We start from the raw sequence: 21,611 nt of genomic DNA, 5'->3' as shown, positions 1-21,611 counted from the left end.
CAATACAGCAGAAAGGGCCAGGACATATTGTGCATCATACAAGTCCCAGCTGACAAAGAGCACAGGAACTGACATAACCAGTCCACCACCTAAGCTGTGCTGCCCCTCCTCAAGGTTCACAAACAACTATGATGTAGCTTCAGAAATAAAAAAATTTGAAAAGCCACCTACAAAATGCAATAAAGTCCAACAAAGCTGGCAAAACCAACAATACTGCATTTCTGGCTACCAGACTCAAATAAGTCTGGAGCAGAATAATCAGTGTTCCGGAGAGCTCGCACACAATATGTTTCTTCTTGCAAATCTGAGCAGCCATCACCAGAAATTTCAAACAAGATAAACAAGATAGATGAACAAGAGGAACATTGGCACCCCGTGCAGAATTTTTCAGAATTATTGTCTGCTCAGCAAACTTGCCAAAACTCTTTCAGTTTCTCAAGTAATATATCCAGGAGAGATGATGAACATTTGGCATCTCCTACACATGGAGGTATCACTGACAACCCCAAGTCTTTGAGATGTTTTTCTCAACAGATTCCAAATAACCATGACACTCACAATTCTGAAATATTCTGTCCAGAAATATTTTTTCCATGGCAAAGGCAAGATAACAAACATACTATCCACTTGGATGCAGATGATTTGTGCACGAGTTATCGTACAAATGATGCTAACTATCCAACATTTTGTCCTCAAACAGAGCCTAATGGACACTGGCAAAATTTAACATATTTGCCACCACAATCTAATTTATCTCAAAACTCAACCCCAAAAATACCACAAAATGCAGTCAGAAATCACAATGTCATATATCCCAGTGACTTTGACTCTGACTGTGTAGCAGCAAATAACTGTGACCGATTCTCACTAAGCCAGTTTAGAATGAACAATAAGCCAGCTACTCAAGGAACAGCTTCAAGGATCAAACCTTGGTTCCCAAACACTGCAAGTTCTAACATTCAGGATCTGAACATGTACAGGAATCCAATGCACATGATTCCCAACAAAATAATGCCAAACAAAATGGACCATAGGCAAGGACAATCTTTTACTCAAGAATCGATTGCTGCTGCTCACAATCTTTTGCATGGATCATCTCAAGATTTCTTCCGTGATAGACAAAAGCTTTCTGGATTTTGGGGTTATCCACATCGTGTTAGCATTGGGCTAGCACAGCCACTAAGACGAAACACACCAGATGGTTTGTCAATATTTGATTTTTTTAAATTTCCATTTATAATTCTGATTGTAACACAATTACAGAAGAAAAACATTATCATCCATCTGGGCAATGTAATTTAAAGCCAGCTACTGCATATAACCTAAAGTACAATCTAATGATCTAAAAGACATTAATTTGCTGCAGTTTTGTTACTAATTTTTGGGGACTCGGAGAAGCAGAAGTAACTTTTGTAGCTGAAGTATGATATACTAAAAAAAGTACTGTTCTATGTAGTCAAGAAAATTAGTATATGTCATATTCTGAACTACTTCAGCAGCTGTCTTAAGTTATTTGCCTCCTTCCCACAGAGAGGAAAAATGAACCACAAGAATCAGCACAGACAACTTCCCCTAGTCAACATGAATCACAGCAGCAGCAAAACAGCTCACCACCAATTGATATTACAGACATAGACTCAGCTGGAAACAGAAAGATCAACAAGGTAATGCCAAACTAAATAATAAGTATAAAAATTTACACTTATACTTTAATTCTAAATAACTAAAAGACTGATCACATTTCTCTCCCTTATATATATATAGAAAAAGCCAGGTTATGTACCCATGAAGAAACTGAAGAAATGGTCACATCAGTGTGCATCTCTGGAGGCCAGTGGTAAGCCAATCTTTGGTACATTTTTCTTTATTCGTATTATGATGCAAAGGCATCAAGTATATTTTTAAGTCATTTAAAATTAAGCTCAATAGGAAAGAATTTTACATGAATACTACATATGGGTAGTGCCAAAATAACCAATCTGTGAGAAAATAAAGTCAAACATTATGCAGATTTTAAAAAAAAACAAACCGAAATGGACCTCTAGTAAGTACTGCAGAAATTATGCTTATCTCTAACCACTAATCATTGTGACTTGAATTGCTCTTGTGGATTAATGAAGTTGTACTGTAAATAACTTTAGATCCAGGTGCTAATGGAGCTGATAATGACCACTTAATGGCAAAGAGAAAGCCCCAAGAAGCACGACTTACTTATCAACCGGTGCCTGGGGCAGGGGGACAGACCAAATTGGTATTTCACTAAACAAGGGTTAACTATTAATCACAGGTACAGATATATGAATATCAAAGTGTGAGTCATTGAATTATGAACATTTGTTTGGATGACAAAACAAATGAGTTCTTTGATGTATTTATTATGCTATATGTTTACTTGATTTTTCATATTTGTGTCAACAAACTGTAATTTCAAAGTTGGCAGTTTGGTTCACAACATTGCTGAATGCTTTTGTGTGGCTAGAGTGTGGTAACTTACAATAATTAGGTATCATCTAAAATGCACATGAACATGATGTACATTCCATTTGCTGTAGCTTAACTACAGCCTGTTGCACTGTAAACTAGTATTCATTGTGTTATTATAGAGATTGTCTTCTCATAAGCCTATGTTACAACTCCTGAATGAGGAAAGGTTTAGTTCCAAAAACAATGAAAACTGTGGACCCACTGTCATAAGCACTGATTTTATTTACAAAAGAAAACAAGACAAAAAAACAACATTCAAGACAAAATTTTCCTCCATTGCATAATGTCCAGATTAATCATAAGAAGAATTTTCTCCTGCTGGTCTCCATTTCATGACGCTGTGGGATGGAAATAAAGTTAATAATTATATTTAAAGCATGAAATTGACAAAATTATGTACTTCAAAAGGTCTAAAGCAGTCACACTTGCTAAAATAGTTTACAAATGCAAAATCTCAATCATCAGTACTATCACCCAGAGTCAGTAGATATCTAAAATATATATACATGGTATGAATTAAGATTATTTAAACCAAAAATCCATGATTGTATATTTTTACCTTATGTATCCATTCAAACTGGCCAAATTTTGAATCGAAGCTGCCTTTCTGTAGTGAACGAAGTTTAAGGGTAAAACGAGGACCCAGTTCATGAAGAGCCACCTTTTTACCATTTTTGAATTCATATCTGTAAAAATGAGATTTATGAAATAAATATAATGTTAATTATTTTTGTGATACTAACAGCTCATTGTATATGAAATGCTAACCAGCCACTATATGCCTAAGTTTGCCAAATTTAATAGACTCAGCAGACCAGCTTAGCACCTGTCATCCTACAAGTGAATTTCAAATACTGTGCTAATCTGGAAAGCCTAGTTAAGATGAAGAAAGCTCTTAAACTGTCATTAGCAAATGAAATAATGACCTGTGCTGGCGAAAAAAGATGAAATCTCTTTGATTGTGAAAAGTAACCACTCGACGACCATGGAAATTTGGATCTGGATGAAAGAGACTTGCTAAAAGACGCCCCACAGAATGACCCAGTCTTGTATTGAAAGTTGTTAAAGATTAGCTCAGGCTGATGGGCAGACATGGCACCAACATGCTGTGAAACAGATGTAATGTTCAGCAATCAACAATGAACAGCACACACTCTTTACTACCTAATAATTTTTATTCAAAAATGGTTTTAACAGTCTCTGTCACAAAGCAGAATCACTCTGCCATTTTCCAACTGGAAGTTACTGCAAACACATTGAAACAGATTCTTCTGGGTTTATCTGAGCATGTTATTCTCTATAAACTCCCATAAAGACATTTAATAATTTCATTTACTGCACGTTTTGTGACTTCAGCAAACAACAATCATCTGGTGAGCAGAATATCTCGTTACTTAATTTTGTTTAATTTTTCCAGACAGTATTAAACTTTCCCGTTCTAGAGAATTCCTCAACCATTCCTTAGCTGCTGTATGGCATATTGTACTTGTGTGCTGATAACTGTCAGTGTGCATGCAGAAAAAATAAGGACAAATTATTTTTAAACTGGTTTTAACAATCTCTGCCATTTAAAGAATGAAAGTAAGAAATTGATTTGCACTTAATGAAGGAGTTTAAGTTCTAATGTTAAAGATCTCTGAATATTAAAAAAATCTTTCTCCACCTTGATGTCTGTTGTGAGTCGAACACTTGTCATTTTAAAGTGTGCAGTTGGGCCATCTGGCAGATGGCTAATCACCAGTCCATCTACATTAAGTCAAGGAACATTCTGTATTACAAGACTTGAAAGTTGTACAATCAACCTTGTTTAACTCAATTACTAAGTCATACTTATGATGCTTTTTGCTTTACATCTTCAAAAATATTAAAAACAAAAGATAATTACAATTAAAAAATAATCTCTGTATAAAACACTGTGAAGTGTTTCATTTTTAATTATATCCAATTCAAAACCTTGGTGCATTGTTGTGTATATGGGAGAGGGAGGGGGTGGTGGTGGTGGTTTCGTTTTCACTCAGTGATGCTTACTTAGTCTGCCATTACAGGTGGTCCTCGGGTTACATCAGCCCTGAGTTACAATGTTTCGTGGTAACGACACGTCACCCATTTACTGCATTTAAAGCCTTGTTTTGACTTAAGTGATTTTGTGTCGTAAACGTCGTAACACAAAACTTTATGTTTGGTGTGCGAGGAGGAAGAATTAAACGTATTTTATATGTGTTTTTTGATAATTACTGTGTAAGGTGTTAGGATGGGATAAGTGCTTATGTTATTTACATACAGTATGTACGCATGTTCTGACAAAGTGAAAATCAGTTTACGACGCGATGTACGAACGGAACATCATCATAAGTCGAGGATTGCCTGCATTACACTCGACACAAGATTTATAGGAGGACTAACTCTCCAGGGGCAGTAGTTACAAAGTGAGGATAAGTCTTTTCCTTGGGCAACATGGGGAACTCAAGGACAAGAGTTGTTTCCAAAATTATAAAGTGGTGTCCAGACCGTACAGATTTTGTATTACCTCTGGAACTGTACATGAATGCTCTCAGGGTCTGGACATTGCTTTATCACTTCGAAAATAAGACGCTTTTCCTTTCATCCCCATGTTGCCCAAGGGTAAAGACTTACCCTCACTTCATAAATACCATTTCCCCAAGATAATGCTGCACCCAAGCTTCATTAATAACTTGCTGCTGACAGACAAAAATTGGAGGTCTCTAGTGGATGTCTTATGGACCACCTAGGTACAAAGTGGTCTATGCTTTAAAAATATGGCATAGAAGATAAAAGGTACATATATGCAAAACAAAAAAGCAAACAAAAAAACTACACAAAAAGCAACAACAAACAAACAAAAGAACTGGCTATTCAACTGCAATAACAGGTCATAAGTAAAAGGATACTGGGCTCTTTTTTGTCTTCATTGACAACAAGCAAAACTGTAAAGTCACGTGACACAGCCTGGGGTATAATCTTCTTTAGATCAAGGCCACGCCGGTAATAGATTTCAGAATTTGGGATTATTTTTTTCAATTCTTTGCAGAATTTGTTTGTTCTCTGAAACAGAAAGCCCCAAACAAAATAATGTTTTGAGTCAACTGTATCTGTTAAATAAATGAAAAAATCACTTCTTAATATCAATACATTTTTTTACAAGAGCACAGATTGTCCCAAAACCAGTGCGATTAGATACCTGAAGGTAATTTTAAAAACTCAAGAATTAATAATTTATTAATATTACCCATGCACAAATTCCTGGGGAGACAAAGTCACATGTCCTGGTGGCATATTGTACAGAGTGGTTACCCACACCTAGTGAACTATTAAGATGAACTACATCATCACTGGGACCATCTATGTTGTATAACTAAACCAATCCTGTGAAATGATAACAAGCAATAAAAACAATCCACTACTGCTCTCTCTCCCACCCTACCACCTCCTTTTATATGTCTTGGTTGGTATGTAGCGGTCCGGTGGCGCAACGGTTAGCGCCTGTCACCAATACAGTGAAGGTTGGCTGCCCTGAGTTCATTTCTTGTCTTGGGCACGCTGCTCTTTCTCTGCACATGGCATCTGTTTACAGGGCTGGCTGCCTTGCCGTAATATAGCCTTAGTTGCTGGCACGGCGTAAAACACCAATTTCCCCCCCACCCCCTCTTGGTTAGTATGTCCTGTTGTTGATGACTTTTCATTGTTACTGTTACCTCTGTCTTCACTTTTTTGGATTTCATCTTGTTACCCATCTTACTGTTTCATAATGTACCACAAATTAACACAGATTTGTACCAAGAGTGCATGCTCCTATATAAGCATAATTCTGTACTATATAAATTGGACATTATTATAATTTTCCACAGGGCAAAAAGGGCTACTTTTCTAAGAATATGAATTTCTTTTGCCTCGCTAAGTTCTAACTTTCAAACTGCCCCTATATACATCACTGCTGGAAATAGTCTGACTATGCTAACACAATGCATAGTTTTCTCTAGCCACTGGTTCTCTAAAAGCAGTAATATAACTAGCTCTGTCCTAAACACGACACAGCATAAGTTCATTGCTTGCTGCAGCTAAAGCATCCTCCTCTACTCACTAAAACAGGACATAGTGTGATAATTGTGCTGCTGTCGCTGAAGTTCATTTAATATTTTCTGACTGACCTGTACTATACCCTACTAAAATATTTCAAACTTGTTCTTTCACAATGCTTTACTCATTTGATAAACATATAAACTTTTTTCAGCCATATGTCTAACACCACACCTATCTGCATAAATTTTTGTTTAAAGATTTAGCACTAGAACTTACACTGCTAGGACGATCTGTTGTAGTAATGAGGATTTTTGGCACTGTGTCTCTATGAAAATAGGATGATAACTCATCTTGCTCTTCATCTGCAGCTACCTTTATAATAAAAACACCAAAAAATCAAGGATAAATAAGTGTGCAGATGCTGGTTGACAACTCTACCCCAGCCCTGTTAAGTACTTTACATTGTTTATAATATTTAAAAAATGAGATCTAATCAATATTACTCAAAGGATAAATCTGATATTCATAACTTCTAAATTCTTATACTGACATAAATACACATTTAGATAAATATATAGAACTTACTGCCATAACAGAATAATTTTTTTGATATTTATCAAATGTTTTTACCTCTTCATCTTCTGGATCCACCATTGTTTCATCAAAAACTCTCATATTTTCCAAAGTCTTTGGTACTTGTTTTGGTGGTGCCTACAATAAAAACAATACACTTTATGGGATAAAAAAAGCCAACAGTTTACTGCAGAGATAACTTATCTTTTATAGATTTATACAGTGTCCAGACTCATGTGTCGTAGCACAAATACTGATTCATTATGTTTGGTGCAATGGTTTAAAAAAAAACAACTCATAGTGTTGATAGTCTTCTATGAGTAGAATACTTATCCTGCACACAATTTTAAGAAAATGGAGCCTTGATAAAGCAGTCTTTTAGCTTACCCTACACAGCCTGAGCATACTAAACAAGAAACTAATAGCATTACTTTACCAAATTACTATATTATTTGTTACTATCCAATTACTACATTGATTTATTATTTTCACTCATCAGTTTGAACACTTGACTCAGCATCTAATTATTATAATTGAACTACAAGTCTTCTCTCTGCAAGATATTCAATAACTGTACTATAGCAAAAATGTCAGTGAGATTTTAACACAATATTAATTGAAACTCTGATAAAAGTGATGACAACTTCAGAGTGCTTGGTATATCTAGCAAACTTTTACAATGAAATTTGGAAAAGACTTCTGAATTTGATAGTTACCTTCTCACCCATTGCCTTGGCTTCACGCACTTTCTTCTTCTTTTCCTGTAGTTTGGCCTGAAATAACAAAGCATAATTTCAGCATTAACTGAATAAAAAAATTCCAAAGAAGCAGCACTTTGCAGACTACACTACATAGTATATAATGGTGTCCCAACAACAGGATTACCAGAAAGATTTCTAAAGCTGACAAAAAAGAGAACTGGGGGCAGATGCCTTCAAAGGGATGGCTGGTTTAAAAATTTTGTTAAGCGCAATTTCAAACAGCTTCACTTTACACAATAAGATAAAGAAGGCAGATATTTGAGGGGGAGTGGGGCCGAACATTTTCCCCCAAGACCAGACATCTCAACCATGACGTGTGATGGCATCTCGAAAGTTGGGCACTCGTACCAATCTTCAAAAACAAAAAAATCCCCAAAATATATGACAGAAACAATACCTTCTTTTTAGCGCGTTTCATTTCTCTGTAAAGTTGACTTCTGCGCTCTTTATTCTTAATCGAGGAAATATTCCTCGGTGGAATTAGTGAATCACTGATTTCCGACGCCATGTTTGCTGTTAGCATGGACTAATAAGAACCAAAACTCCGTATTTTTGTCAAGAGTTACCCCCCATACTGCTCCCAAAAATGATCCACAGATATGAAATCTGTGGTAGGGTAAAATTACATCTAAAAGCACTTAAGTGATATATTGCTTACAGCTAAACCTCATTAAGGGTTCCACATTTATGTAAAATTTTCTTGGCATTAAAATACTGACTTTTACGCCTATAGCTATACTACTATATTAAATATTGACAATTACATAATAACTATATGTATAATATATACTTTGTCCGTAACATCTTTCACGTGTGGCTTTGCTAATTACTCCAGTGAATGCAAATACATATTGAATTATAGGCAATTGCTTGTTCTTTTCTGTGGAAGACCAGGTATGAAATTTAAACGTCGTTGCTCTTATTGATGTCATTTGTAGCAATAGTTTTATTATATAAATGACTTTAGTTAAGGGGAGAAAAACAAACCGTATATGTTATTTTCTCTGCATCTCACCAAAAGATAACAAAAATATAGTCGGTATATTTTAATTTATAATATTACAGTAAACATCCCTTAAATATAAGATTTGATTTTTATTTCAATAATAATATTTCGTTTAGGATTAAAAACTAGAGTGTTCTCCCTTGTTTATATTCCAGCATGGCAGCTAAACCATCAGCGCTGGCGCTAAAAGTCCTGGCCGAGTGTCCCGTGACGAAAGCCCGAGCTTGCGAAATGAAACTACCGCATGCAACTGTTTTAACACCAGTATTCATGCCTGTTGGTACACAGGGATCAATGAAAGGACTTGTTCCAGAACAACTGAAGGAACTAGATTGTCGCATTATTCTGGGGAACACGTACCACTTGGGACATAGGCCGGGACCAGAACTTATTAGAAAGGCAGGAGGTTTGCATGAATTTATGAAATGGGACAGAGCTTTATTGACCGACAGTGGTGGTTTCCAAATGGTTTCTCTTCTTAAGTTAGCAGAAATAACAGAGGAAGGCGTTCGTTTTCAGTCTCCTCATGATGGTTCCATGATGCTGCTGACACCAGAACGTTCAATTGAAATTCAAAATGACATCGGTGCAGATATAATAATGCAGCTAGATGACGTGGTGGCCAGCACAGTTACGGGACCTAGAGTAGAAGAAGCCATGCACAGGACAATTCGCTGGCTAGATCGCTGCATATCAGCCCATAAACGTCCACACGAACAGAATCTCTTCCCATTGTCCAAGGTGGTCTCAACGAGGACCTACGTCGGCAGTGTGCAAGAGAGTTGGTGAAACGCGAGGTACCGGGTTTGCAATTGGTGGGCTAAGTGGTGGGAAGAAAAGAATGATTTTTGGCGTATGGTGACAGCTTCTACTGATGAGTTACCAAAGACAAAGCCAAGATATCTAATGGGTGTTGGCTTTGCAGTCGATCTTGTTGTGTGTGTAGCACTAGGATGTGACATGTTTGATTGTGTTTTCCCGACAAGGACCGCCAGGTTTGGTTGTGCTCTTGTTTCTTCTGGTCAGCTGAACCTTAAGAGCAAATCCTTTTCTAAAGACTTTCAACCTATTGATAAAAGCTGTGACTGTACTACATGTGCTAAATATACTAGAGCATATTTACACACTGTTGTAACAAATGAAACTGTAGCCTGTACACTTTTAACTGTGCACAACATAGCATATCAATTAAATCTAATGAGAACTATGCACAAAAGTATTATTGAAGGCCGGTTCCCATCGTTTGTGAAACAGTTTTTTAAAGTTATGTTTCCAGAGAAAAATTACCCAGAGTGGGCTGTTGATGCTCTTGTCTCAGTTAATATTGTTCTTGAATGATGGTGCCGACAAAAGATTTATTGCTGAAATGAAAGAAGGCGGTATCTTGAGTTGTTTAAGGCGTCTAGTATAGAATATGAGTGCAAGTAATCCTATGTTAATAATAGCTGAGTTAATTTCATATTTTAAAATCGTTTTTTTTTTGTCCTGATTATTTAATGCACTGCTGATCAAAGCTTTGAATCTTAGATTGTGCAAGTCTAAATTTCAACCATCAGATTTTACAGAGATCAGTATGTTAAACAGGATGGCACACAACATGTTATACTTAATGATGACAAAACTGAGATTTGGGGGGGTCTACCGTATTGAATCTCTATTGCTGCTATTGATCACAGTCCATTCCAATTATAACCTGTTTTCTTGCTTTGTTTGTGAATTCATAATTATCTGTCTTCTGTGTCCAGGTGCATTCAAAGTATAAATCACACAGGTTCCACTTACTATGGCCTTGCTCTCTGGATTTGTTTTGCCCTACAGTATTGACACATGCTCTCTTTCAGTCTTGAAATCTGACTTGTATATCTCTTCCTAGAGTACCACTGATAAATGTAAATAGTTTTATATTTTTGAATGCCTATGTAATGATGTCTTCGATGTCTTTGCATTGTGACTGGAAGGGGCGATATTTGTTGCATTTTATAAATGGTGTATATAAATGTGTATCTAGTGTGTTTGTTAATATTTACATTATATTTTTCATGCTGATCTCGACCTATCTTGATCTTACTTTATTCTTTGTAAGAGAAACTGGCTATCGCCACTTTGTGTGCTGTTGTGTCACATCATAACTTCATGTTCGTGTTTTGTATCTTCATTGGACTGTTATTTGATCTTTCTGTGCAGTGGACTGAGCTTGTCTTTTCAATGGTGAATTACATTATACCAGTGCACCCTTATTACTGTAGAGTGCTTTGAGTACTGATGTTGCTGGAGAAAGGCTGGATAAATCTGATGATTAATATAACCTGTAGAGTAATAGTATACATGCTGATCATTATAAATATTATTTTTAATGGGGTACACATTATCTTAAAGTAATTTCAACTACAATCATTATGTATTTCTATGTTGTTGAGTGAGGGATACAGACCAAGACAAGAAAAAAATGTTTAAAAGAGTTTTGTATTTTGATATGATAATGAATATTTGTTGTGCAAGTTACATAGGAACCCTGAATTTTGAGTCTGAACACTACAAAATTTCTTTATATATAATCACAACAGTGGATTATTTTTCAATTAAATGGCAGCTGCTGTACAGTTTTACTTACACTACAGTGTTGCTTAATACATGTATGACTGATGCACATTAGAGTAAGTCACAATAATAATTTGTATACATGGCAAAGTGAGTGACCTCAATTACTGTATGTTTTACCATCTTTTCCACATATGTTTACCATGCATTTACATTATGCCATCTTTGTGTGTAAAGTTGAAGTGTTCATGGAACTGTTGACTGAAAAGACTTTTTTATGATTTATTATAATGATTTTAAAAAAAAACAGAGAAAAAGCAATTCCGTGTTGCATCTCTTAACCTTGTATGAAATTGTGTGGTCCCACACATACATGATACTATTTCCTATTTAGAAAACTATAAAAAGTGAATAAAAGCGTCAAATTATTCTGTAAATTTTGAAGTGTGAATATATAATATAAAATACATAATATAATAGATATAAAATACCATTTATAAGATGATCACCGAACAGCACATGTCATGTTTTGTATCCGTTACCGTCATCTTTGTGCAGTCAATACATAAAAGTAAGTTGACGCTGTTCCCTTCCCCCATGTTGTTTGTCTCCCTTGAAAAGTTCCACGCGCAACGCCTCACCTAGGAGGCGCTGACAGTAACAAGCGTCATGGATACCGTCTAATGGGTTACTAATCGTCTGCTTCTGTTATGCTATTTTATAAAAACGCGTAAAAAAGAACTGTTATGTGAAGAATGGGTTCACTATCAATTAAGCTTCAGTATTTCTAACTCGACCGCCGACAGCACCAGCCAAAACCATGCGGTAAGACTGTGAGCTTATTTTTCAGAATGAGAATGGCCGAACTTTTAAGATCTAAAATTCAGATTAATTTAATCCATTTCACCACAAATCTTAATTATGTAGAAAGTAACACTTAAACACAACTATTAAAAATCACTTTCGTTGTTATACTGAATAAAAATAACGCCTATAATTTAAGCCAAAGACCTATAAGTAATAAAGACTGACAAAAGTTGTGTTCAAAAACACACTACCCCTAAAAGTTTTATTTTTGATGAAACGAGCTCCCCTGTGATTCTTATAAAGATTTAGCAACAAAAACAAAAATCGCAAGCACAGAAGATAATCAAAGCTCAACGAAATTAAATCAAATGAGCAAATTCAGTAGCAAATATTTAAGGGAGGAAAGGTTGACAGGTGATGGAGACCAGCGACTGGAGTCTCAAAATTAACCCTCGAAGGTAGATGGTATGGAAAGTGGTAGGGGCAAGATGTTCAAGATACTGGGGCCAGAGAAGCTAAATAGAGCGATGCCCAAATTCGCCTCGTCTGAGTATCATCAGTGCGCAAAATGACAGCGTATCCTAAGTAACACTGTGAAGTCTCCATGGCAAAGGGCTTTTAGTACATTTAAAAAGACACAGAGCAGCCAGCAACCCACAATACTGCGACCGCGCTTTGTGGTGTTTTTAGCTGAGGCAGATGACAACGACTGTCAGCACAATGACTCTTTCCGACTCTGTGTATATGTTGGGGGATAGTGTAGGGGTTTTGCTGGGAGGTAGAGGAACGCCGAAACTGCTGCTCGCTTGTATTTGCCCTTCTGGTTTGTTCATAGTCCAACTTGGAAGTGAATTGTGATCAAGCCATATGGCATGTGAACCTCATGCTGTGTGATATTTCTACATCAGGCCGTCTGTTCAGTGCCAATGCCCTCTGCTGTAACCCATCTTTTGGAAAGAGAGAGAAAAAAAAATCTCTTTTCCTAGCTATGTGGAAGGCGGTCCGAACTTCAAACGGCACATAATCTGCGGTATTCGCTGGTGTCACGAAAGTGCCAGGTGACATTTCAAGAGGTCTCCACACACTAGGACTCTCACAGCGAAGGTTAGGTGACAGCACCCAGCACAATTCTGAAATTGGATGATGACACTGACAGTTACTAGTCTGGACAGGACAGATGAACGTGTCTGTTCCATGGCCAACAAAGGTCACATGAATTAAACCGCTCCGTACGCCTTTCTTCCATAAAAAAAAACCCACGCTGTTTTCTGCTGACCAAACCGTTTTGAAGCTGGAAGGAAAACTGGATTGTTCACACGGTTCAAAGTGCTTTCATTTCGTCACTTCTAATAGTAGACTTACCGTTTTTGGATACTTGCCTTCAGGTGGTTGGACTACTTGGATCTCTCCTATTTTTAGTATTCGCAATGACGAATGAGTACTTCCGATGCTTGTTACATTCCATAGGTTGAATAGGCTTCTTCATTAACTACACATTGATTGGTTATGTATTCTGTATTTTTGATTTCATAGGTTTCAAAAACCAGTCTCTTAAAACTTATAGTTATAATATATTCAAGGTGGGTCGATTAATATGCATTGTAGTTAGCGTTCAAACATTTTTAGGTGTACTGATCAAGTTTTGCTTATTCACCAGCTGTGAAAAAATTCGACATTAGATACCGTTTAAAAAAAAAAAAAAAAGCAAAATGGGGGAAAAAGCAGCTAGCGCTTCTGTCGCTAGCTGACATTTCCCATCATTACATTTCATTCTGTTTGTGACATTCACATTCTTCCTCGGCTGTACCGCAGCACCTACGTGCTTGTGTTGGATTTTTCTATACGTATTGTCGCCGACGATGAAACCGAGGGAATGGTCCGAATAAACCACTTGACTCACAGTGTTTCGTGCGCTCAGCTAATCCACAACGTGATTCATACAACGAGATAATGCACTGACAGGCTGAGTCTTCCTCCTCTCCATGCTTGTACTGTGGGGGGAAAGGGTTACATTCAAATGGTGAATCGAGGCAATGCCGGAGAGTCATCAGATATCTCTGTAGGCGCACGTGCCTTCTCTTTTTGTTGCGGGCGGCAGAGCACAGCAACATGACTCGCAGGACGTGCAGCAGCCTTCTAGGTACGTAATCGATATCGTTACCCCGGGTTACTTTTGATGTACATAAAATTTGCCACGCACGCATAAGCAGCGTCGGCATCATTTCTTTATCAGCTAAAAGTCCGCGACGACATGAAAAAAACTATTGGTTTTGAGAAATAATTAATCAAAAACTTGGTAGGTTATATAATTTGTAAAGGTTGTGAGAAATTTTATCTTAACGTGCACAGCATGAATGTTATATAGAATTGCATGCGAATGAACTTGGAGAAGAAAAAATGACATGCAGAAAATAGACGGTATGTGTCTGAGAGCAAATATATACGAACGATCACTCACTATCGTGCAATCACACAATTGCATGTATATCTGTGCTGTGTCATATAGATATGTATACACATCTAAATAATGCCACATATACACATAATAAAAAAGGATACTTTTGTACACGCAGCTATAGGGTTAGTTTGCCGGAAATTATAGCACTGGTCGTGGTAATATCAGATCAGTAATTGGAAATGGCTCCAACACCAGTCATACGTTAATCGTTATGTAGTTATTAAACCCACATGCGTGTATATGAGAGAGAAAGACAGTGCATCACGATAAAAGAACACAATGTTATTTAGAACAGACATCCTATATGTTAGCTGCACAAGCACATAATCATAGTGATAACTCTTGGTACAATCCGCTGTACGTGCATCAGGTACATGACTGAAAACTTATGCTATATCCCTGAATTTGGGTGTAAAGGTCGTGTCTAAAAATATAGTTATCGCTGATTTCTTGCTGTGTCTACAAATCCTATTTTTGTTAGTCTAACGTGCAGAAATTTTTTTTTAGACAGCCCCAAAGACCTGTTGCAGACCAATGTAGGTAAAATAGGTTGACCTGCTGATGACCAACATGCCAATTTTGGCTGTAAGGATGTAGGTTGACATGCTGAGGACTAACACCCTAAATTTGACTGTAGAGTGTAGAGCTATAAGTAGCTTGACCTGCCGATGACCAGCATGCTAATCTGGACTGTAGAACTAGAAGTATGTTGACCTGCTTATGGCTTACGTACCAAATTTGACTGTACAACTAAAAATATGTCATATAGCCTAGTTCCATAGGTCGTGTGCTTGCTATGATGACTCTCGTGCTGGGTGCTCTCTGCTGACAGCTATGGCGTGCGGCATGAACGCCGTGTACGTGCGTGTCAAGCGTACGTTGTCGCGAGGCTTCCAGGTGTACGGCACGGCAGTCGGGCGCCATCCAGTCATCTTTAGCGTCGCGCCACTAATCGTCTTCTCCTTGCTTAGCCTCGGCATCTTCCGCCTGCAGAAGGAGAACGATACCGAGTACCTCTACACGCCCGTGGCAGCCGGATATTCAGGTACAGGGATGTGGGTAGGGGGAGTGTGACACACGCATGCGCGCGCGTGCTTCTAAAGAGATTGGGGGAGACTTTTCGCTGTATCGTCTCTTAAATTACTACCATTCACTAAATCTTTATATCTCTGTAATTGTCTTCCGGTTTTGCCTTTCATGCAGCCATTAGACCAGTGGGCCTGAATAATAATGATAATAATTGGTACAGAGAACGAGAAAGGACCAAACAGCTGTTTCCAGACTCGACAGGCTACAACTTCAATGCATTTGGTCTTGTGGACATCCCCACCATGGCTATCATCATATTCCGATACGCTTCTGACGACACCAGCATATACAGCAACAACTACAACAACAGCACGCGCGCACGGCGAAGACTCTTCCTGCCCAAACATGTGGATATGATGAGGCGCGTGGACCGCGCGGTACGTGCGCTGCGCGTGACCCACAATGGTTCGGAGTATGGCTTCCTGGACCTGTGCGCTAGGAGCGCTGACGACAAATGCGTGGTGGACGGCGACTTCCTGCTGATGGAAAGTTTCATCAATGCCCTGGAGCACGGTCTGGTCACTTTTCCAGAAATGCAGACCTCCTTCGGCCAGGTGGACTTGACATGGGTGATGGCCGGGGTGGACGCCCCCCATAATCACCTAGAGTCGGCCAGCATCATCAAGCTAAGGTGAGTGGCATTGTTGTTGACCCTTGGGTTGCAGCGTAACCGGACGGAACCACGAATCCAGCAGTTCTTTAGTATATTGCTGATCAATTTTGAAAACAATCCAACAGCGGTGCTAAACCCTGGCTAGGACACGTGTTCCGCATGCCTTCAGACTAAATCCCCAGAACGGCCTTGCGATGAACACCTCAGGGAAAGAGGAACAGCGGGAGGCCCAACGATACATCGAGGCGAACCGTCGAGATGAAGAGCAGGGTCCTAGCACTATCACTTGATACCACTCCCAGAGCAGCAGCAGACAGAACCAGATGGAGGCCCCTTGTCGCCTCACGTGCCAGACGGCACAGAGAGGACTGATTCATTGATATTGATATTGCTACTTTCTTGCATCATTTGTTGACACGCAACATTATTTTGGTTCTGTTTTTGATCGTGGTATGCGTGGATACGTGTGTGCGTGTGTGTGCATGCGCGCGCGGTGCCTTCATGTTTGCACATTTTTTTTTTTTAAAGCTGATGTCAAAATAGGACTTGAGGGGTGACATGTACAGTCCGCAACTTGTCCATATTTGTTTCTTTGTGGATGACAGATATTACTTAAGAGTTGACAGACGAGATCCAGCCGTTAAGTGGAATAATATGTTTCTCAAACTGATGGAAAATACGTCGCTGGGAGATGGCGTGGAGATTGCTTATTCTTCCAGTGAGTCATTAGAACAGGTGAGGTCCTGCAATTGAAGATCGAGGTATGCGTGAAGTTATGTTTTAGTTAAGAAGAACGAGATAGAGATATAAAAATAAGGAAAGAAGCCTCACTCAGCCACAGTGTCTTTTGGATTTCAGGAGCTGGAGCGTGGAACCGTAGGCGACATCGTGTACTTTGGCCTGACCATGGTGCTGATGGTAGTGTACTCGGTGCTAGTGACCACTGGCGGCAACGCCGTGTCCACGCGAGCCATGCTGGCGTGCGGGGGCGTGCTGGCCGCGGGGCTTGGCATCGCAGGGGCCTTCGGCGTCCTGTGTCTCGTGGGAGTCAAATATGTCAATTTTGTGGGTATCATGCCCTTCCTTGTCATTGGTGAGCTCATTCTATGTGTGTGTATTTAATTATGTTAAATATTGACACGATTAGTACATCTTTGGAACAAAATATCATTTGGCAACAGTAACGAGCGCGAGCAAACGAGCATGAGAGAAGATAATGTTTTATGCTGATCCAGCAACTAAGGCAATATCACGGCATAGCTGAGTCCTATGCAGAGAAAGAGCAGCGTGCCCGATGCGAGATCCGACGCCAGGACAGCCAGTCCTCACTGTTTTGGTAGAAGGCACTGTTTAGAGAGAAATACTAATGGTGGAGTGCAAGGAGTGTTCACATGTACTTGTGACAAATTTCTTCATGCCTTTACTGATCAGATAAAAAGAGTTTTCAAGAAAGGGGTTTGCTTGTCAATGCAGGTATCGGCGTAGACGACATGTTTCTGCTGATGTCCGCCTGGGGGGAGACTATTCACTTACAAGATCTGAGTGTACCAGACCGGGTTGGCATCACGTTTTCCAAGGCAGGCATTGGCATCACTATCACTTCTCTTACCGACTTTTTGGCCTTTCTAATTGGGATTACGTCAGACTTCATTGTTGTCAGGCAGTTTTGTATATACACAGGTATGCTTTAAAGGTTGTCAAATTGTTTATTATCTGCTCTGACATTTAAGCAGAAATAAAGAACGTTGTGCAATGTTTTACCGCTATGTTCATTGAAACTTCATCTGTATCCACAGTTGCTAGGACTAAATAAATCGTGCGGATCATTCATGGATCCAAGACGATTCTGACAGAAAGTATGCTGGGGATGCGTATCTATGTCCTAAGTCCAGAGAGTTCGTTAATAGTGATTAGTGGTAAATTCATTCTCTAACCTCTGACAACATTAATCTCAAGCTACTGGTGGAAGCATCCAGTCCAGAAATGCGCAGATCAAATCTAAGCAGATATTGCCATTCATTAACAGCGTAACTAGATTAACGCAAGGAATCTTTTTGTAAAAGAAAGTAACACGAAGATTTACACGGCTGGTTGGTAAATATTATGAACAGTGAACTGAATAAACAACTTTAAGCGAAAAGTGTTTGCTATCTAAACTGTTGTATGTCTTAGGAGTTGCAGTGATTCTGTGCTACGTTTGCAATGCTACTCTGTTTGGAGCCTGTCTGGCACTGCATGGACAAAGGGTGTACTCGAACCGGCACTGCCTCACCTTCCGTCCCGCATTGTCGCGAGAGCAACTGCGATTACAAGGAGTCTCGGAGATGAAGGTTTCTTTTCCTTCTTTGTAACAAAACTATAAACATTGTTTAAAGGTACAAAGCTGAGAAAACTAAAAGCTGACAAATAGAAGTATCTCATGGTGTCTCGTCATTCAGGTTTTGTACATATCTGTGGTAGCATAAAATTTCTTTATCCTAAAAGACCTGAACACTTTCAAGCATTCAACACTTTCATATTCAGTGACCACGTGAAAATGCTGTCTTAACCAAGCTTACCTCTGCCACATTACTCTTAAAAATGTTTTCAGTTTTAAAAATATGTACTTGATATATTTATCTTTGCTACATGGCAGACGTTATATACCACTCATACCTGTACATTGTGTTTTGTCATACTTTTATTTTCCCCATCGACAGCTAAATTCAGGCTCTACACTTTGATGCATGAAGCATGTTGATATAGTTTTTGGATAATACAGTTTCGAAAGTCAACAGTTGTTTATCAGTTTAGAACGGATGATATCTCAACAGGTGTTCTGCTGTGGAGGCTCGATTCCAGCTAAAAACTGGGAAGATGAAAGTGCTTGTGAGAAACTGCCCCGTCGTGTGCTGCCGCGTATAATCCTGAATCCAGTGGTGAAAGTGATTCTGGGTGTTGTCTTCCTCGTCTACCTCGGGTTTTCCATCTGGGGCGCAGTGTTTCTGGAGCAAGGCATGCTGTACAGAAACCTGGTGCTGGACTCCTCCTACTACCACCGCTTTAGCACCTGGGACACAGAATACTTTGGCCAACGACTCGCACTTGCGTTTGTAGTCGACGGCCCCATAGATTACGCTGGGTCCCAGGGCGACGCCTTCCTGAAGCTGCTGAAATTTGCACAACAAGACCCAGATGTCAATTCCACGTTTATCCGGTGTTGGCTGGACCAGTACAGGAATACTCCCTACTATAACGCCACCTCCAACAAGACCTTCCTGAGCAACTTGTTTAACAAGTATCTGCGCAAGAACATGATCATGCAGACAGACGTGGTATTCGACTGGACCGGTGAGCAAATCAGTGCATCTCGCTGTTATCTTCTAACCACGAACCTTGTCGACCCATTCAGGCAGGCGCAACTGATGGCACGCTTGCGTGTGCTGGCAGACAGCACCCGTGACTTGCCGGTGTTCGTCTTCCAGCCGCTGTTTGTCATGCTGGAGCACACCCTTGCCATTCTGCCCTCCACACTGCAGACACTGGGCACCGCAGTGCTGGTCATGTTTCTCGTCACCTTCGCCTTCTTGCCGCAGCCGCTCATGGTCGTGTTGGTCACCATGAACATCATCCTCATCCTCATCGGCGTCTTCGGCTCCATGTACTTTCTTGGCATCACATACAGGTACAAACGACAAGCTACCGTTGTCTTTAGGGCCTTGCTCCAGCGTATTTGAGCTACTGACGCTTTACCATCCAAATCGGTCTCTTCGGTGTGGTTGTGTTGTTCTGCTCCTCGTCTACTTAGACCACACTTTTTAGGATATTTCCTTTCCTTTCTCTTTAAACTATGTTTACGTTTGAAGGCTTCAAATTCATACTCGCAATCTGTCTCTTTAAGAAATATCTCCATACTAAGCAGCTAATGGTCTTGACAGTTCTCTTATTTTATCACTTCACATATAATGTTCTAAAAACAATCGCAAATTTACGAGTTTGTCAAAATCTGCAACAACAAAGACATAAAACAAAAACAATCCGAAGTTCTCGAAGAATCAGTAATTTGACAAGTCAAGCGCCATTTTTCTTGCCTCCTGTCTGTTTCAGCGGGATATCCATGATTCATCTCATTATGAGCGTGGGTTTCTCTGTGGACTTCTCGGCACACATCTGCGCTGCTTACCTCATGTCCGATGCCAGAACACGTGCCGAGCGTGCCGAGTATGCCATAGTCCACGCGTCTGGCCCAATCTTCAATGGCGGCATGTCTTCTCTGGTTGGAGTTTCCATGCTGCTGATGTCCGAGTCTTACATCTTCACCACCTTCTTCAAGATCATGAGTATGGTCATTACTGCCGGCGCAGTGCACGCTGTATTTTTTATGCCCATTCTCCTGTCTTACATAGGGCCAGAAAACACGACAGAGCACGACACAGTCCCTGATGGACACACTCACTCTGTCTTGAAGAAAACAGAGACTGTTGTTTCCAACGGTATTTACTCGGGTTCAAAGCTCGTTGGCAAGGAAAACACAAAAGATCGGAATTCACATAAGACTGTGCTTGAACTCATGAAGGAGGACGATAGCGCCACTGAGCAAGGTGCACAGGTCAAGTGTAGCGTATCGTATTCGAAGCGGAAAGATCACATTCCTTCAGAAAACCTTCCTGCAGGAGTCGAATCTCTTGACGTTCCTGGTAATACAGATGGTGCTTTCTTAAGTCTGTTTGATAATCTACATACTGACGAAGTAGATAAGAGTGACCAACAGCCCAATTCCATAACACCCATAGAGAGTGTGGGAACAAATCTGTCTACTGGACGCCAGGCATTCGTTAGGCAAGTCCAAGAGCAGGAGGCTGCTACCAAACCGATAAATAAATTAGCCAATGGGAGTACATGAGACAAGTCTAAACCAGTTTTAGAATAACTAAAAATTGCATGTAGAGGTTCTATGCTAGTGAAAAATATCACTCATGTGCCCTTAAAAAGTATCTAACAATTATGTATTTGATAATCTGACAGTTAAAAATATAGCCTGTACAAAATTTGCTTGAATTCATACAATTCTACCAAAAAACCAAAAATGAGTAATGTTTGCATATGGTAGTGAATTTGAACGTGGTGTGAACATGTGCGAAGAGGTTATTTTCTTATAACAGTTTTTATGTGTAATAAACATTTTCTTCTGAAATATTTTGTCTAATGATCTGGTGGTCCTTATATTCAAATGAAAGAACCTATGACTTGGGATTGTTTTCCACC

General features: G+C 39.4%; 4 protein-coding genes across 5 annotated transcripts; 3 read left to right on the top strand and 1 right to left on the bottom strand.

Moving 5' to 3' along the window:
* Window positions 1–346: 346 nt before the first annotated feature.
* On the top strand, window positions 347–2,539 carry LOC112574246. The gene is made up of 4 exons (XM_025255174.1): window positions 347–1,201; window positions 1,531–1,664; window positions 1,765–1,837; window positions 2,142–2,539. The coding sequence occupies exons 1-4, from the start codon at window positions 883–885 to the stop codon at window positions 2,261–2,263; spliced, it is 648 nt and encodes a 215-aa protein (XP_025110959.1). The 5' UTR covers window positions 347–882; the 3' UTR covers window positions 2,264–2,539.
* A 144-nt stretch (window positions 2,540–2,683) lies between these two features.
* Window positions 2,684–8,388, bottom strand: LOC112574245 (ribosome production factor 1-like). The gene is given in 10 exon segments (XM_025255173.1): window positions 2,684–2,822; window positions 3,044–3,170; window positions 3,411–3,541; window positions 3,543–3,590; window positions 4,148–4,230; window positions 5,394–5,547; window positions 6,799–6,894; window positions 7,153–7,233; window positions 7,812–7,868; window positions 8,254–8,388. Coding segments are annotated over 10 exon segments (945 nt in total). The 5' UTR covers window positions 8,380–8,388; the 3' UTR covers window positions 2,684–2,780.
* Window positions 8,389–8,525: 137 nt separating this feature from the next.
* LOC112574329 (queuine tRNA-ribosyltransferase catalytic subunit 1-like) lies at window positions 8,526–11,814 on the top strand. Its single transcript, XM_025255340.1, is given in 4 exon segments — window positions 8,526–9,589; window positions 9,592–9,663; window positions 9,666–9,695; window positions 9,698–11,814. Coding segments are annotated over 4 exon segments (1,176 nt in total). The 5' UTR covers window positions 8,526–9,018; the 3' UTR covers window positions 10,201–11,814.
* Window positions 11,815–12,062: 248 nt separating this feature from the next.
* Window positions 12,063–21,545, top strand: LOC112574325 (patched domain-containing protein 3-like). Of its 2 annotated transcripts, XM_025255335.1 has the most exons (10): window positions 12,063–12,225; window positions 14,020–14,347; window positions 15,498–15,710; window positions 15,915–16,385; window positions 16,973–17,102; window positions 17,226–17,460; window positions 17,841–18,047; window positions 18,540–18,697; window positions 19,181–20,031; window positions 20,454–21,545. In XM_025255335.1, the coding sequence occupies exons 4-10, from the start codon at window positions 15,997–15,999 to the stop codon at window positions 21,247–21,249; spliced, it is 2,766 nt and encodes a 921-aa protein (XP_025111120.1). In that variant the 5' UTR covers window positions 12,063–12,225; window positions 14,020–14,347; window positions 15,498–15,710; window positions 15,915–15,996; the 3' UTR covers window positions 21,250–21,545. The 2 variants fall into 2 exon arrangements, with proteins under 2 accessions (XP_025111120.1, XP_025111121.1); XM_025255336.1 differs by lacking the exon at window positions 14,020–14,347.
* The last annotated feature ends 66 nt before the right edge of the window (window positions 21,546–21,611 follow it).

The sequence above is a fragment of the Pomacea canaliculata genome, linkage group LG10, assembly GCF_003073045.1.
Source record: "Pomacea canaliculata isolate SZHN2017 linkage group LG10, ASM307304v1, whole genome shotgun sequence".
In the NCBI taxonomy this organism is placed as follows: Eukaryota; Metazoa; Mollusca; class Gastropoda; order Architaenioglossa; family Ampullariidae; genus Pomacea; species Pomacea canaliculata.
This window is presented reverse-complemented; position numbering and strand designations above follow the sequence as displayed.